The sequence below is a fragment of the Muscardinus avellanarius genome, assembly GCF_963383645.1.
Source record: "Muscardinus avellanarius genome assembly, chromosome: 3".
Taxonomy (NCBI): Eukaryota; Metazoa; Chordata; class Mammalia; order Rodentia; family Gliridae; genus Muscardinus; species Muscardinus avellanarius.
The window spans coordinates 76,232,392-76,247,875 of record NC_137788.1 but is presented as its reverse complement, the minus strand read 5'-3'; the positions used below and the strand labels follow the sequence as shown (position 1 = coordinate 76,247,875).

The window sequence follows — 15,484 nt, the reverse complement described above, 5'->3', positions numbered from 1 at the left end:
TATAAATTAAAGTGATCCAGATTATTTTTGCTAAATGTATTTTTTAAACATATAATTTTTAAATTTTTTTTGTGGTGCTTGGAATCAAACCCAGGGCCTCAGTGAGTGTTTAGATTATATGTTTTTAACATACCCCTAAAGAGAAGAAATGACAGTCTTAACAGTTTAAAAGGGCTATGATAATTTTGTCTTTGGTGAGATGAAGATTTTTCTCAATGAATGTAACAAGTCATTTCTTTCAATATCAAAGAATATCATTAACATAATAGTCTGAGCCACTTAAACTTCATGTTATATAGGACACACTGATAGATGACATATACTGTCAATCATGCAAAGAATCGAACTGTTTCTTCTTGACTAAAAGAAATTCAGTTTACATTGTTTATAACTCTGTTGTGCATGACAATTCTTTTCTGACCTTTGACATATTCTTAATAAATTTATGAAAGATGTTTATATATCTTTCTATCTACATTTTTATTAAGTTTCTTTCTGTAATTTAGGGAAGCTACTAACCTTTGAGAAAATAAATATTCTATTGTCTTTTTTAAAGATTAGCTGTTCTGAGCCAGGCGTGGTGGTGCACGCTTGTAATCCCAGCATTCGGGAGGCTGAGACCCGGAGGATCGAGGTTTGCGGACAGCCTCAGCTACCTAGTGAGGCCTCTGCAATTCAGTGAGACCCGGTTTCAAAATAAAGAATAAAATATAGGTCAGGGGGTGTAGCTCGGAGGTCGAATGCCTCTGGGTTCTATCCCCAGACCCGAAAAAAAAAAAAAAAGATTAGCTGTTATGTAAAGATAACAAAGTTCTAATGAAATGAACTTCTTTTTGCTAATCAGAGACATGAGTATTTACAAAATTATATTACTGTTGACTTAAAAGTGAGTGGATATTTCCACCAATTATATCTTCTACTATATCTCTATGTACAATCAGTTCTAGCAGCATAGTCCTGATATCTATCTCTCTCTCTCTCTCTCTCTCTCTCTCTCTCTCTCTCTCTCTCTCTCTCTCTCTCTCTCTCTCTCCTTCCTTTTTTTATTTTGAAATGGCAGTCTTTCAATATTGCCTATAGGGGCCTAAAACTCCAGGGTTTGAAGAATCCTCCTGCATCAGCTTTCTGAGTGGTTGGAGCTACAGGAATATGCTATTCTGTCTGGCCCTGAAAGATTTCAGTGTCTTTTAAGTCTTACAAGTCTCATAGACTTGTAAGAGACTACATATCTCAATGTTATTATATCAAGATGCATAATTTAGACAACAAATAATATGTAACTCCAACTCAAAAATAATGTAATTATAATAATGATGATAATAGCCCATGATTTATTGCATGGTGGTATATATGTATATAAATATAAAGTGTGTGTATATATATGTATACATATATATATGAAAGACACTGCAACTACTTTATATTATGTGAATTAACTCCTTTAATGCCCACAAAACCCAACAAGATAGTCCTGTTTTTACTCTCATTATAGAAGAAAAAATGAGATATACACAGAGAAGGTAATTCTTCTTGGACTATGTACAGGGTGTAAGAGCAGAGTGAGGATCTGGACCAGGTATTCTGTCTCCAGAACCTGAGTGCTTAAGTGGTACACACTACTGCTTCTTACATGACAGAAATACAAAGGTGAGGTGGGATCGAGGTACAAGATGATCTTGAACACAGGGATCTGATCTTTCTCTGTTTTGTCTTTTCTAAACTTGGCTTTACCCTAAGACTGATTTCCCATATAATTACAAGCTTACCAGTGCAAGGATTAAATTAACTGTTTATATCCAGACAGAGAGAGAAAGCAGAGAAGAGGGCGTTCTCTTTTAGGTAGGAAAATAATACCTTCCCACTTGTGTGGTTGTGTAGTTGTTGGTAGTGTGCCTACTTCTAGATAAAACTATCACAAGAGGATGTCAGGATCCCATTTGGAAGTGTAAATAAGGCAGATTTCTGAATAAAATCAGCCTTTTTTTTTTTTTTTGGTGGTACTGGGGTTCCTGGAAGACCTTCTACCTCCAGGCTACACTCCCAGACCTATTTTTACACTTTTATTTGGAAACAGGGTCTCCTAAGCCAGCACGCGTGGCTGGCTTCGAACCTGTGTGATCCTCCTGTCTCTGCCTCCCAAGCGCGGGGATTACAAGCGTGTGCCACCATGCCCGGCCAGCCATTTCTTTTGAAAAAGAAAGAGTGCTGCTTCAGTTAAATGAGTATATTAAAGCTTTTCTTAATACTACAGCTATTTTACAGGTGAACTTATTTTTTACTTCATTAGTTGATATTTGAGAAAAAAATCTATAGCATCTAACTCAATCATTTAACAAATATTAATTTTGACTATTCTGTATTCTAGGGCATTCCTGGGATCCGTGGAAAGAAGGGTATTAAGGGAAGACAGGTAACTTGATTCTTTCTTGAGGTTGAGTATAAAACACTATAATTTTGTGTTTATTTATTAAAATATGGTGGTATTTTTTTGCTTTCATTCTTATCATCCATCCATAATCCATGTCATTCAACAGATATTAATTTTTGTGACTTTAATAGTGCATCATGTAATAGTTGAGAATTTAATGAAAATTTTAGATTAAAGATTAATATATTACTTCAAACCCATTTTCTATACAATTGGAACAAACCCTTATCTGCCATAGTAAGGGACTAAAATGTCACAAAAACACATGATCAACTTAAACACTAATGGTAGCACTGTTCAGCCCATTCTTATATTACCAGACATCCTAAAATTTTCTAAAATGCCTGATTCAGTTGGTAGCTTAGAGACTAGTTTGCTGTAGCTTCTGATATTTTCAGGTTTTTTAAAAAATCAAGGGAAATGAATTTTACTGGGTAATATAATAATATCAGAGATGGGAGAAAATTTTGATCTCATCCAGTAGCCTACATTTTAACAAAGGAGAAGACTGTGATGCTGAGAAAACCCTCAGCTTCTCCTGGCTGAGTTAGTATATTTCTTTTTTTAGCCACCTGCTTTCCATTTGTGCTATTTTTGTTACTACTCATAGACATTTTTCTAGGGTGAGACATTGTGGGCTACACTATACTCTATGGGAAGAAAAATCAAGTTTCTATAACAATGTTTCTATAATTTTAGTAAACCCACATCAAATCTTTATGATAATGAAAATGGAATACATGTGTTTTCAAATGCATATTGTTTTAAAGTGACAAAACTTTACAAATAAAAAACAGTCCAGACAAAGGGCTCAGTAATCCTGCTATCCCATAGCCTTCTTGATCTCTCCTTCTGAATTCAATAGAATCCTACTGGGTAATTTCATCATTCCCTGTTTGGGATCTAGAATGTTTCCCAGAGGCTCATGTGTGGAAGGTTTGGTCCCCGATGCAGCAATGCTCAGAGGTGGGGCTTGGGAAATGGCCGTATCATGGGGTCTCTCGTCTTATCAATGGGTTAACCCATTGCTGGGTTCATAATTGAATGATCTATTGGGAGGTGGTGAAACTATAGGATGTGGGGCCTGGTTGGTGAATGTAGATCACTGGGAACATGCCCTGGAATGCCATGAAAATGAAAACCAAAATAAATCTTTCCGCCTCTAAGTTGTTTTTCTCAGGTCTTTTATCACAGCAATAAAAAGCTGTCTAACATATGCCCTACAGAGTAAGAAACAAGTGGTTTACCTATAACTTGCTATAAAATATTCAAATAACTTTAAAACATTTTATTCTGTGAAACTTGTAATATTCCTTCACGATAATGTAGATGTTAATATATTCATTATAAACATGAGGAAAGTGTGGCATAGAGATGGGTGTTAAAATTCTTGCTCAAAATCACGTAGTTAAAATTTAAAAGCTTAGAGTTGAGCACAGCCCCTGAGAATGGAAAGCCAGAATCCTTTTCCTTATTCCTTAGATATTTATACTTGAAAAGGTGGGTATGTTATTTTCTTATATTTTATCCCGAATACACATACTCTCACAGAAATACATCTCTTATTTTTAACATATGTCAAATTTCTAATCTAAATGAGGAGACCTGGGCCTTCTTAAAATTGACAGTAAATTAGTCTTGCTTTCTTTATTCTTTCTATCTCTATTCTGTGTTGTTTAATTTCTCTCATCCTCTTTTTATCAAATTATGTCATTAATAACTGAACTAAGAAAATAATTTTTAATAATGTATAAATTACTTCAAACGCTTAAATGCTACTGTACCCATTAGTAATTAAAGTGTACAGAATTTTAAACTATTCTGCAATGGTGGAATTGTAGACAATCAGGAGAAGATCAAATATTTTCTCAAAGCCCTTATTATATATCACTTAGATAACCACCACTTTCATTTATTACTATGCCTGGTCTTAAGATATATTAACTCGATCTTGGTATCAGAAAGATATAGATAACTTCTAATTTCCTACTTCATAATGATTTATAAAATTATCTAAGGAAATGTATCCACAATTTGTGGTTTCTTACTCCATAGAGAATTATAAAATAATTCAACAGGAGTCTGTGGAATTAAAACAGAGACTTCAAGAAAGCTGTGGAAAAATAGTGACTGAAATTATTACTAGGCTCTTTATTTCCTTATTCTAGTCATTATGTTGCAAATTTGTGAAATTTTATTGCTTTAAAATATATACATTTATAATATATTGAGCTTTTTAGAAAAATAGAATTTGAAAAACATATGTAACCAATTTTCCTTAATGTTTATAATAGAAAAATCTGTCTGATACTGTAATATGTCATGTATGCTATATGTACTTTTCTTATTTTTACCACAAAATGATTTGGCAATACTTATAAGGAAAATATGAGTACTTAGAGTAAGATACAGTTACAGCCACAAGTCAGTTATGGCTCAGCTAACCTCAGAGACTGTTCCAGAAAAATATCCTATGTATAAATACTCTCCCTTATAATTTCTGCTTACTACAAATAAAATCATAAAATAACTTTGACATTAAGGGCAAACATACTAGCCGTATATTGTGCATCATAGGATATGTGTATTTCAACTCAGATCACTAAAATTCCATGAAAAACATGGTAATTTATTATTATTTTAATAGCAGTAAAAGGAAAAGATTTTCTGATCATATTTGAAGTGCAAAATACTAGCTTTTTGGAATATGACCATTTTCTCTTGGTAATTATTAAATTATGTGTACTATTTGTTGTCATATGGGAAGTGAATATTCAAATGCAGAAGCAGAACTAAGGTTATCATAAAGAAAATGACAGATACTTAAACATGTAAAAGAATATGACAGAAACCTGGAATTGCTGAAATCTAAATATACCCATATCTAAGAAACGTTTGGCTATTCAGAAGTCAGAAACTTACTTCCAGTTTTCTTCCAATTTAAGAGTTATATAAAAGTTTGTGCTGATGTTTCAGTATATGCAATATGGATCTCATATTATTTTATTTATTGTCATTAAAAGATTAATCTTAGAAGATGTACTTCATTATAACTGTCATTCCTATTGACTTATTTTAAGAAATCTTTCTGGATTTTTTAATAGTACAAAAACATAATTTGTACATACTTATGGAGAACCATATGATCTTTTGATACAGACTACCCTATCATGTTTTAACAGATTAAACATCTCTATCTCCTCACACATTTATCATTTCTGTATGTTAAAAAGCATTTAAAATCCTTTTCATAGCTTTTTGAAATATGCAATATGTTATTATTATCTGTAGTTACCCTACTACTATATAATAGCCCATAAGAACTTACTCTTATCACCTGGTACCCATTAGTCAACCTTTTTCCACTTCTAACTTTATTATTGTTGCTATTATTATTATTGTTATTATTCTTGTGCTGAATATTGAACAAAGGGGCCTACATAACTAGGCAAGTATTGTCCCACTGAGCTTCAATCTCAGCACCATTTCTAGGCTTTAAATTAGTTTGTTTCCTTCTTTTTTTTTTTTTTTTTTTTTTTGAGTACTGGAGATGGAACCCCAGGGGCATTCTACCTCTGAGCTGCATTCCCAGCCCTATTTTTTATTTTTTAAAATGGGGTCTCACTGAGTTGTGGATGGCCTCACTAAGTAGCTGAGGCTGTCCACGAACCACAGTCCTCCAGTCTCAGCCTCCCAGATGCTGGGATTACAAGCGTGTGCCACCACGCCCAGCCTCCTTCATATTTTAGGTAGATGGAAGTATTTGGTCTTATAAACATGGAGTATGATTCAGTTGTAAACAATTATTATATGTAAAATTTAAAGAACAATAGTAGCATAGTTTTCATGTAACATTTTACACTTAGAGTTTTAAACTTCTGAAAGAAGACCAGAAATTGATAAAATAAATTCATTATAATAAATTAAATTGCTATAATTGATAAGGAAACACTTGATAGTCAGTATAGTGAAGGTAGTAGGCATAAAAACCTGTAAGATCTGAGCTCAGGCTTTTCTAAATATTAGTCAGTTTCTTTGGACTACTTAATTGGGTTCTCTGCTATGTACTAAAGCTCTATGTTTGACATAGCTTGCAAAAAATATTAATTACATGTCATATATACATATAGCATAGAAACACAGAGAAGTCAAATTCTTGTCCAAAATCTTCCAATGATTTAGTAACATTACAAAGCTTAGATTTGGGAAGATGTTGCTATAAATCACATGCGTATACTGCTGGCCAAATAATCACTTACTTTGCTGAGTAAATACTAAGCGTGGAATTAAGTTGTTGTGAATCACTACAATCACCAACTTAGGGATGTCTGCATTTTGTTTTAATCAAATTATAGACTGACAAATAAGAAGTGTCCTTTTTTAGATAGTATGAATAGATGAATGCTACTCAACGGATTACATTTAAAAATAACATTGTCTTGGTTATTCAAGAGGTAACTATTTTTAAGAAGTTATTTTTATTTAACCTCATATTGTTTTTTTCAAGTTTAACATTTGTGTTATTTCTGTTTAACTCTTACTTCCCAATTTTTTCTTAAAAAATATGTTTTATCCAGTGTTTATAGATTTAGGTAATAATTATAATACAATGTTTCTTTGTTACTTTTTGCAGATAGGATCATTTGTTTGAAGTAAAATAACTGGTTTTGATTGAAATTCGGTCTATTTTACGTTCAAAGAATATTAAAAATATTCACATTCATTTGCTTCTTGGTTTCTAAGATACCTTTTTCTTCCTTTTATAAGCTACATTTTCAGGACCTTAGTATGAGCTACTTACTAATAGCTATAATTATTTTTAAAGACCTTATGTTATCAGTTACATTTTAGACCCTTTATGTCTGAATGCATGCTTTCAAATCTTGAGCTATTATATATAGCTCTTACCTCTCTCCTCTTTATGTGTTATAATTGAGTCAAGGACCTTACTGCAAATTAATATTAAAAGATAATCATTGGACTGTAGATCACTTCAATAAAGCCAAATTTTAGAGATAGAGAAGCCCAAGAGGCTACAAGTAACCCATCCCCTTTTCTATCTGTGGATAACGTGAGTTCAACTAGTGTCTATTCTCCAGAAATCTCAGATAAAACAAGGTGGTAGACAATTTTTTTTTGGTCAGCACTCTTTAAAACACCATAACACTACTGTTCTATCCTACATATTTTACTGCCATTATTTACATAGCTTCTTGGAGCATTTCTGATACAAGCCAGATTCTTTAAAAGCATAAATCAGCAGCTGATTCATAATAGAAAAGAATAATGCTGTTTAAGAAAAATAGAAGATGCCAGAAGAAAATATTTGTATGTATGCAGATTTCATATTTTATACCTAATTCCAAGTAGCTTTCTTTTTTTGTACAAAGTTTCTGAACTTCAATATGTAATGTTAGAGTCAGGAAATTTTTTAATTGCATTTAAAAAGGCCACAGAGCAAAATAGTACTCAATTTTCTTCCTATGAAGACAGAAATATCACAGTCTTATAATGGTACGCAAAATAACATCCTAAGGCACCCAGACTTCAGAGATGTTTACTTTGTGAACTATAAAAAGGAGTGCCTCCTCCTCTTTCTCATATATCTTTCTGTTGGAAGAGTCTATTTGAAGCAAACTGTATGTTTGCTTCCTACACCAGTGTTCAAATTTCAGAATATAAGATCCTTCCATTTGACGTCTGTTATTAGTGTCTATCCTTAGCCCCAGACAGCTTTAAATACATATTGCTCAGTAGGGTTTCCTATATATACATTTAATGGAGGATTTAGAGACTGTTTTCTTTGTTTCAGAGAAAAGTTGCAGTTAATTGCATCATAAAAAAGCACTACTGTCTTCTAGAGTGTCGTGGAAAATTGTCATGTAGTAGCTTTATTTGACTGTGTTTTGACAAAAGGAATAGAAGATTCCAAGATTTGAATTAAACCCACCCACAAGGTTTTAGTAGGCACTGAGGATAAACAGGTCGCTGTTTGTAGGGTATATGACCTATGGGAAAACCTAAGGAGAAGAGAGCCTTGTAGATGATCAGAATCAGAGCTAGGAGTGAATATATGGCAGTTGGGCCTACCTTGGCCTTAGGGATTGTATTATTTCTCTTCAAGGGAAAATGAAAAGATTGGGATAAGCTATGCACCAAATTTGGGTTTTGGAGAAAAGAAAAGGGCATATTCTAGTTTTCAGAACTGGAGTACAAGGAGACAACTAGTCTTTAGGAACAGGCAGGAACTTGAATGTAAGAATGCAGGCCCAGGTTAGCTAGGCCCCCATGATGCTAAGTCTCCAAGAACTGGGCTAGAACTACTTAAAATTTCTACTGAAGTTTAGGATTAGTCTCAACTATGGGAACAGACTTGACTTTCAAAGTATGGACCAGTTTGTTCTAGCTTGAGGAAAAGACAGAGGCAGAGACTGGAGTTAATGAGATCACCCACAGGGATCCTATGTCACTTTGGAAGGATTTTAAAATACCAGTATTCCTTGGTAATGTGTGTTCCTGTGTAGAAGGCTTAGAGGTAATTCTGGGTTTCATTTTAGTCTTTCTAACCCTAAACAAGTTAGTCTGATCTCTTTTCATTGTTTCATCTTGGAAAAAGATATGTTTCTGTCAATAGCAATAATGCTTGTTTAGTATGTTTTTACTTATAAAATGTTATCTTTTGTTCTTTTCACTATTTAGTGATAAATTTTATTTATCTTTACTTTAGATTGAAAATGGTATTTTAAAAATCTGACTCTAGAAAGAAAAGTATGTTCTACAGTAGAATTTTGGATTGCTTTTATTTTTAAAAATTCTGTAAACATTTGATGGTTCTTTCAGTCCTCATACTTTATAAGGATGATGATGATGATGATGATTATGGTGGTGGTACTGGGGTTCCTGGAAGCCCTTTTACCTCTGGGCTACACTCCAAGACTTATTTTATACTTTTTAATTTTTGGAAACAGGGTCTCTTAAGCCAGCACAGCTGGCTTCAAACCTGCGCGATCCTCCTGTCTCTGCCTCCCAAGCACAGGGATTACAAGCATGCGCCACCACACCAGTCCTTATAAGTATTATTTTTTTAACTTCTTTGTTAAGCTAAGAAAATAATCCTTTCACTACAAACCCTGACAAAGAAATGTTCTATTGTTAAAGATATTTAAATATACTAACAACATAGTATTTATAAGTGACCTAAAATATTGTCATACACATGCATACACACACACACACATATGTATATATGTACTCAGGCTTACAAAGTATGATAGATTTCTTTTGGACTCAGGGATTGATAACTATCGTATTTGATAACAGTACCATCATTAGACCTAACCAAGAGAGAAACTTGCTTTGATCTCTCCATTTTAGAGGGTCCTGTATATCACAAAACAAATACAATAAATGCAGGGTCTAGCATTTAACAGTAGCATAGTGTGTCCTATAATTTAGACATCCATTCTTGTTACCATGTATTAGTTACCTATTGCTATATAACAAACTACTCCAAGTTAGTGGTAAAAAACAGCAACAAATATATGTACTATATTGTGTAGTTTCCATGGATCAGGAATTAGTGGCTTATAGGGTAATTCTAATTCATGAGGTTATAATCAAGATTTTGAGCTGGAACTGTAGTCATATGAAGGCTTGACCAGGGCTGGAGAATCTACTTTTAAGGTGGATTACTTATTGGCTGGGTGAGATGGAACTAGCTGCTGGCTTGCGTGTCTTCAAAACGTGTCTTTGGCTTCCCTCAAGGAATGCTCCATGAGCACAAGGTGGAAGCTGTAATGCCTTTTTGGATAGAGCTCAGAAATCACGCTGTCACTTCTGTAGTCTGTGGGTCACATAGGTCAGCACTGATTCAAAGTGGGAGCATGAATAGAACAGCATGGGTACCAGGAAGCAGAAATCACTGGGGTCCATCACTGAGGCAGCTGGGCATGGAGGCTGAGACAGGTAGATCACAGGTTGTTGGCCAGCCTCGGCTACTTAGTGAGACCCTCCGCAACTTAGATGCTGTTTCAAAAGTAAAGACTTAAAAATAGGACTGGAGGTGTAGCTCAGATATAGAATAGCCCCAGTACTGCAAAATAATAATAACAATAATAATAATGATTATTATTGTTGTTATTATTTTAGGCCTCAGAAATTAGACACATCTCTCTTTTGCCTATATCCTCAACTCTAAATGTCATGAAGGTGCACAGGTAGTATCATTACTCACAATGGAAAGTGACCTGCATTAAGAGAGTGGTCAAGATTTGATCAGGCAGTAGAAATACTTAGGTAAGAGGGAAGATAAATCCATTACCTAATTTTCCCTTCATGTAAATGCAGTAGAGTTCTGCAAGATGGAATTAATAGGAAATATTGAGTATTAAAGTTTCTATTTCCCTGAAATTTTCTTTGTTCCAATTTATGATTTCAGAGGTAATAGCATGAGTTTGATATATACTTTCGTTGCACATGGAAACTGAGAAATATTTTGTATTAAACAATTCATTTCATTCTTAAATTTGAATTTATCTAGGTATAGACACAAAATTTATAAAATATGGTAAAAATTTGTTTACATTGGCAATCAGTTAGTTGGACATGGAATGCTAGAATGATAAAATTTTTTAAAACATAAATATTAAATAAGATTATTTTAGATTTTAAAGGGTAAATGTAAATAATTAATGTCATACTCACTAATTAGGACTTGCAGTAGAAAATAGCAGTAGAAAAATCTTCAGAGGTAACCTACTTAATATTCTATGTGCATAGACTTATATTGAGTATTAAATATGATAAAATTTGTAAATGAAACATTATACATTCTCTAAGGTTTTAACTACTAAGTTTAATCAGTGTTCCATTTCTCTTGATATATGATAAATATTATAAGCATAAAATACAATTAAATATGTAATGATATAAAACATTATATCGGCTCTTTTAAAATAGTGAGCCGGGCGTAGTGGTGCACGCTTGTAATCCCCGTGCTTGGGAGGCTGAGACATGACTGTGCAGGTTTGAAGCCAGCCTCCAATGGCTTAAGAGACCCTGTTTCCAAATAAAAAATATAAAATAGGTCTGGGAGTATAGCCCGGAGGTAGAAGGCCCCTGAGTTCCATCCCTAGTACCACCAAAAAAAAATTTTATATATATATATATGTATATATGTATATATGTATATATATATACATAATATATTAATGTATATTATATAACATATATGTTATGTGTTTAATATATAGCCATGTATAATGGTGCTCTTGTGGCATTAAGTATACAATATTTAAGAACACAAAAAGTGTCTGGATTTATTAAAGATATTTCAAAATTGATACAATGATTGATAAATAGAATTTAAAATAAAGTTATTTCTATCTTAAACAGAGAATTAAAAAGAAATGAAATGTTTAGCTGTGTGTGGTGGCGCACGCTTGTAATCCCCGTGCTTGGGAGGCGGAGACAGGAGGATCATGCGGTTCAAATCCAGCCGTGCTGGCTTAAGAGACCCTATTTCCATATAAAAATATAAAATAGGTCTGGGAGTGTAGCCCTGAGGTAGAAGGGTTTCCAGGAACCCCAGTACCACCAAAATAAATAAATAAATGAAATGTTTAATGGGTAGTAATCTGAAAAGAGTCATAATACATAAAAAAATAGTAGAGTAGATATTACTCAATTCACCTAAATTGTTTCAGGGTCAAAGTCAAGATGGACAACCAATACTTTTTGTATATGTTGAACTACCAGAAAAACAAGCAGTATTCATTGTTAGGTTAGCTGTAGAAAGTACAGGTTTTATAATAAGTGAAGAACTGACCACACATTTCAGTTGTGGGAAGGCAGCCAGAGAAAAATCCCTACAACTGGTTGAGGTGGGGAAGGCATTTAGTCCCAAATAGTACATCCATTATGCAGTCCTCAGAGTCTCTAAAAATGTTTTTGATAGTCCTGATCTTTTTTTCATAAAGAACAACCTTATAGAGATATATTTTTTGTTTTTATAAAGAACAACCTTATAGAGATGTAATTAACATACCATAAAATTTACCTTTTAAAGTATATAATTTAGTAGAATGGTTTTTAGGATACTCACAAAGTTGTGTGGTCATCCTTGAACTTTAGAGTGATTTCATTACCCCTGAAAGAAATCCAGGACTCATTAGCAGTCACCCTCCATTACTCTCCTTACATCACCAGCCCTAAGCAACTACTAATCTACTGTGTATCTCTATGGACCTGTCTATTCTGGACATTTCATATTAATGGAATCATGTCATTAGCCCCCATTCTTAATTATTTCTCTCAAGTTTCTGGAAAAGCTACTGACGGTCTATCTTAAAAAAAAAAGAAAAAAAAAGATCAGTCATCTCTAATGTTTCAGATTTATTACAATACTTTTTCTCTTCTTTTTCATTAGCTGTGCATCATAAATACTTTTAAATATCCATATTAGTTCATACTTGATAGAATGATGTATTTCAGATTTGTAAGGTTGTTGACAACAGAATTTGACTTCCAAGGACAATGAAAGCAGTTGTGTGCCTGCTTGAACTTTCACTGACTTTGAAAGGGGTATGGCTACAATATGTTCAACTATACAGATGTTTTTTACATTATCTTTTGAAGACAGAGAGAAACTGTGCTTTTGGTACCAGTTAACTGTCTTTCAGAAACCATCTATTTATATATGTTGTTGATACTGTTTTAGAAACGTCATCTACTTTATTTTTCTTTTTCTTAAACTATCTTTTGCACTTAACCAGTTAACATTTGTATTAGAAAACCAAAGATTTTTGGCAATTTGCTAAACATACAATTTACTGGCATGTCTAAGTAAATGAACTATAAGAATTGAGTAATGTGCATATATCTTTGTTATTCTTAAGAGTTTTTAAATGACTGTTATTGAAATGTTTATAACAGGAACTCTTACAAACTATTTTATAAAGTAGCCTTCTTAAAAATACGCTTTAAAGTTGAAAAATCCAATGGTAAATCTTTAGAAATAAATCTGTATTAAGTAAAAGTAGCTGAGTTTTGAGTTTTTTGCAATAGAATTTTTTTGGAGGAAGGGATACTGAGGCTTGGAATCAGGGGCATTCCACCTCTGAGCTACATCTGTAGCCTTTTTTAATTTTCATTTTGAAATAAAGTTGCTACGTTGCTCACTAAGTTGCTAAGACTGTGCTCTAACCTGCCTCAGCCTCCCAAGTGCTAGGATATATAGACGTGGACCACCATGACCAGATTGTTGGCACTAGAATTTATAATGATAAAGTTGGTTTCTTTACAATCCCTCATAATCTTAAATGTAGAATTCTCAGGTGTTTGGGAAGCCTTCATTTTCAGTAGCAATGCAGTGTTGTGTATTTTTTCCTATAAATACTGTACTTAATGCATTTTTTGCTTTTGCATGTTGTATCCTGGAATGATGAGGTAGAGTATTCAGTGTAGCACTGCAGGATGAGCTTAGACTTTGGGATCACATGATTTCTACTCATCTCTCAGTCCCGCCCATTTCTAGAGGTCTACCCTCGTGCAAGTGACTTAACTTCTCTGTTCTTTAATTTCCTCAACTACAAAGTGAGGATGTGAGTACCCACTGAGTAGACCTGTTGTGGAGATGAAATGATATGTGTATGTGTAATATTATGTATAAAGCCCTTAGCACATGGTTAAGTACTTAATAAGAGTTCATTCTGTGATGTAGGAATAGGAATAATGTGAAATAGCAGAGATAGCTAAAGAATTGGCCATCCAGAAATCTTGGTTAGTTTTTTCCTTGATCAATAAGTCTTTATGTAATGATGAACAAATTTCTATCTTCTCCAACTTAGCTTTCTGTATATATAATATGACATAAAATAATTTTTATTAAATATGAAGATAAATATTGGAGTGAAATGTAATGCAAAGAAGGATTGCACTACAATTTAGAGATTAGAAAATAAATATGTTCTTCTATGAAAGTCTTTATTGGAAACACAGTAAAAATGAGTTTATATATTTTGGGTTTAATGGTGTACTATCATTTTCTGTGTACCAGGGTTTTCCAGGTGACTTTGGAGATAGAGGTCCTACTGGTCTTGATGGCAGTCCTGTGAGTATGTTGTAGTGGTCCAACCTTGTATCCTAACATCATTATTACTTAGTGACTCTACTTGGTATTCTCTTTATCATATTTGTGAATAAACACCATCGCCAGTTTCCATACCACTGTATCCACTCTAATTTGTCATTTTTCAACATGAGAATTAAGCCAAAAATATTTTGGAAAAGCTCTATCATGACAGTCACTAAAATCAATTATTTTTTATCATGTTAAGTGTGACTGCTTAAGTAAAATATTTTAAAAATGTAATCACAATACTGATTTTTTATACATGATGGCACTAACAAGCCTCATGTAAAAAAATGTGTGCTCAAGCCTGTCTTGTATCTTCCTTACTTAGTGTTTTATAAAGACGTCTCCTACTTTGGGGTTATTCAGGTGTCAGTGTGCAAACTGGAAGAGTTACCATTCTAAAGTTAGCTTTATGATATTATTAAAGAATCATGGTGGGTTGTTCTTTTATAACACTGGGTAAGAGCATCACATAGCGAATCCTCCAATCTATAACATACACCTATTTTTTTTTTTTTCAGTACTGGGGATGGATGAAACCCAGGGGCATTCTACCTCCAAGCTTTACCCCCAGCCCTATTTTTTATTCTTTATTTTGAAACAGGGTCTCGCTGAGTTGCAAAGGACCTCCTCACTAAGTAGCTAAGGCTGTCTGCAAACCACGATCCTTGTCTCAAGCCTCCCGAATGCTGGGATTACAAGTGTGCACCACCATGCCCAGCTCACATATTCTTTCATAGGAATTTTTTTTTTTTTTTTTTGGATACCGGAGATGGAACCCAGGGGCATTGTACAGAGCTACAACTCCTGCCCTATTTTTTAGACTTTTTATTTTTGGACAGCTGAGGCTGTCCATGAACCATGATCCTCCAGTCTTGGCCTCCCAAATGCTGGGATTACAAATATGTGTCACCACGCCTGGC

At 33.6% G+C, this 15,484-nt stretch overlaps 1 protein-coding gene across 1 annotated transcript in view; it reads left to right on the top strand.

The window, feature by feature from the left end:
* The window catches only part of COL24A1 (collagen type XXIV alpha 1 chain), a gene marked incomplete at both ends in the record, with an annotated part of 326,813 nt that overhangs the window by 77,035 nt on the left and 234,294 nt on the right, over positions 1–15,484 (top strand). The window contains 2 exons of the mRNA XM_080692101.1: positions 2,366–2,410; positions 14,484–14,537. Of these exons, the coding sequence (XP_080548227.1) occupies positions 2,366–2,410; positions 14,484–14,537 (99 nt within the window). The remainder of the gene's footprint in view (positions 1–2,365; positions 2,411–14,483; positions 14,538–15,484) is intronic.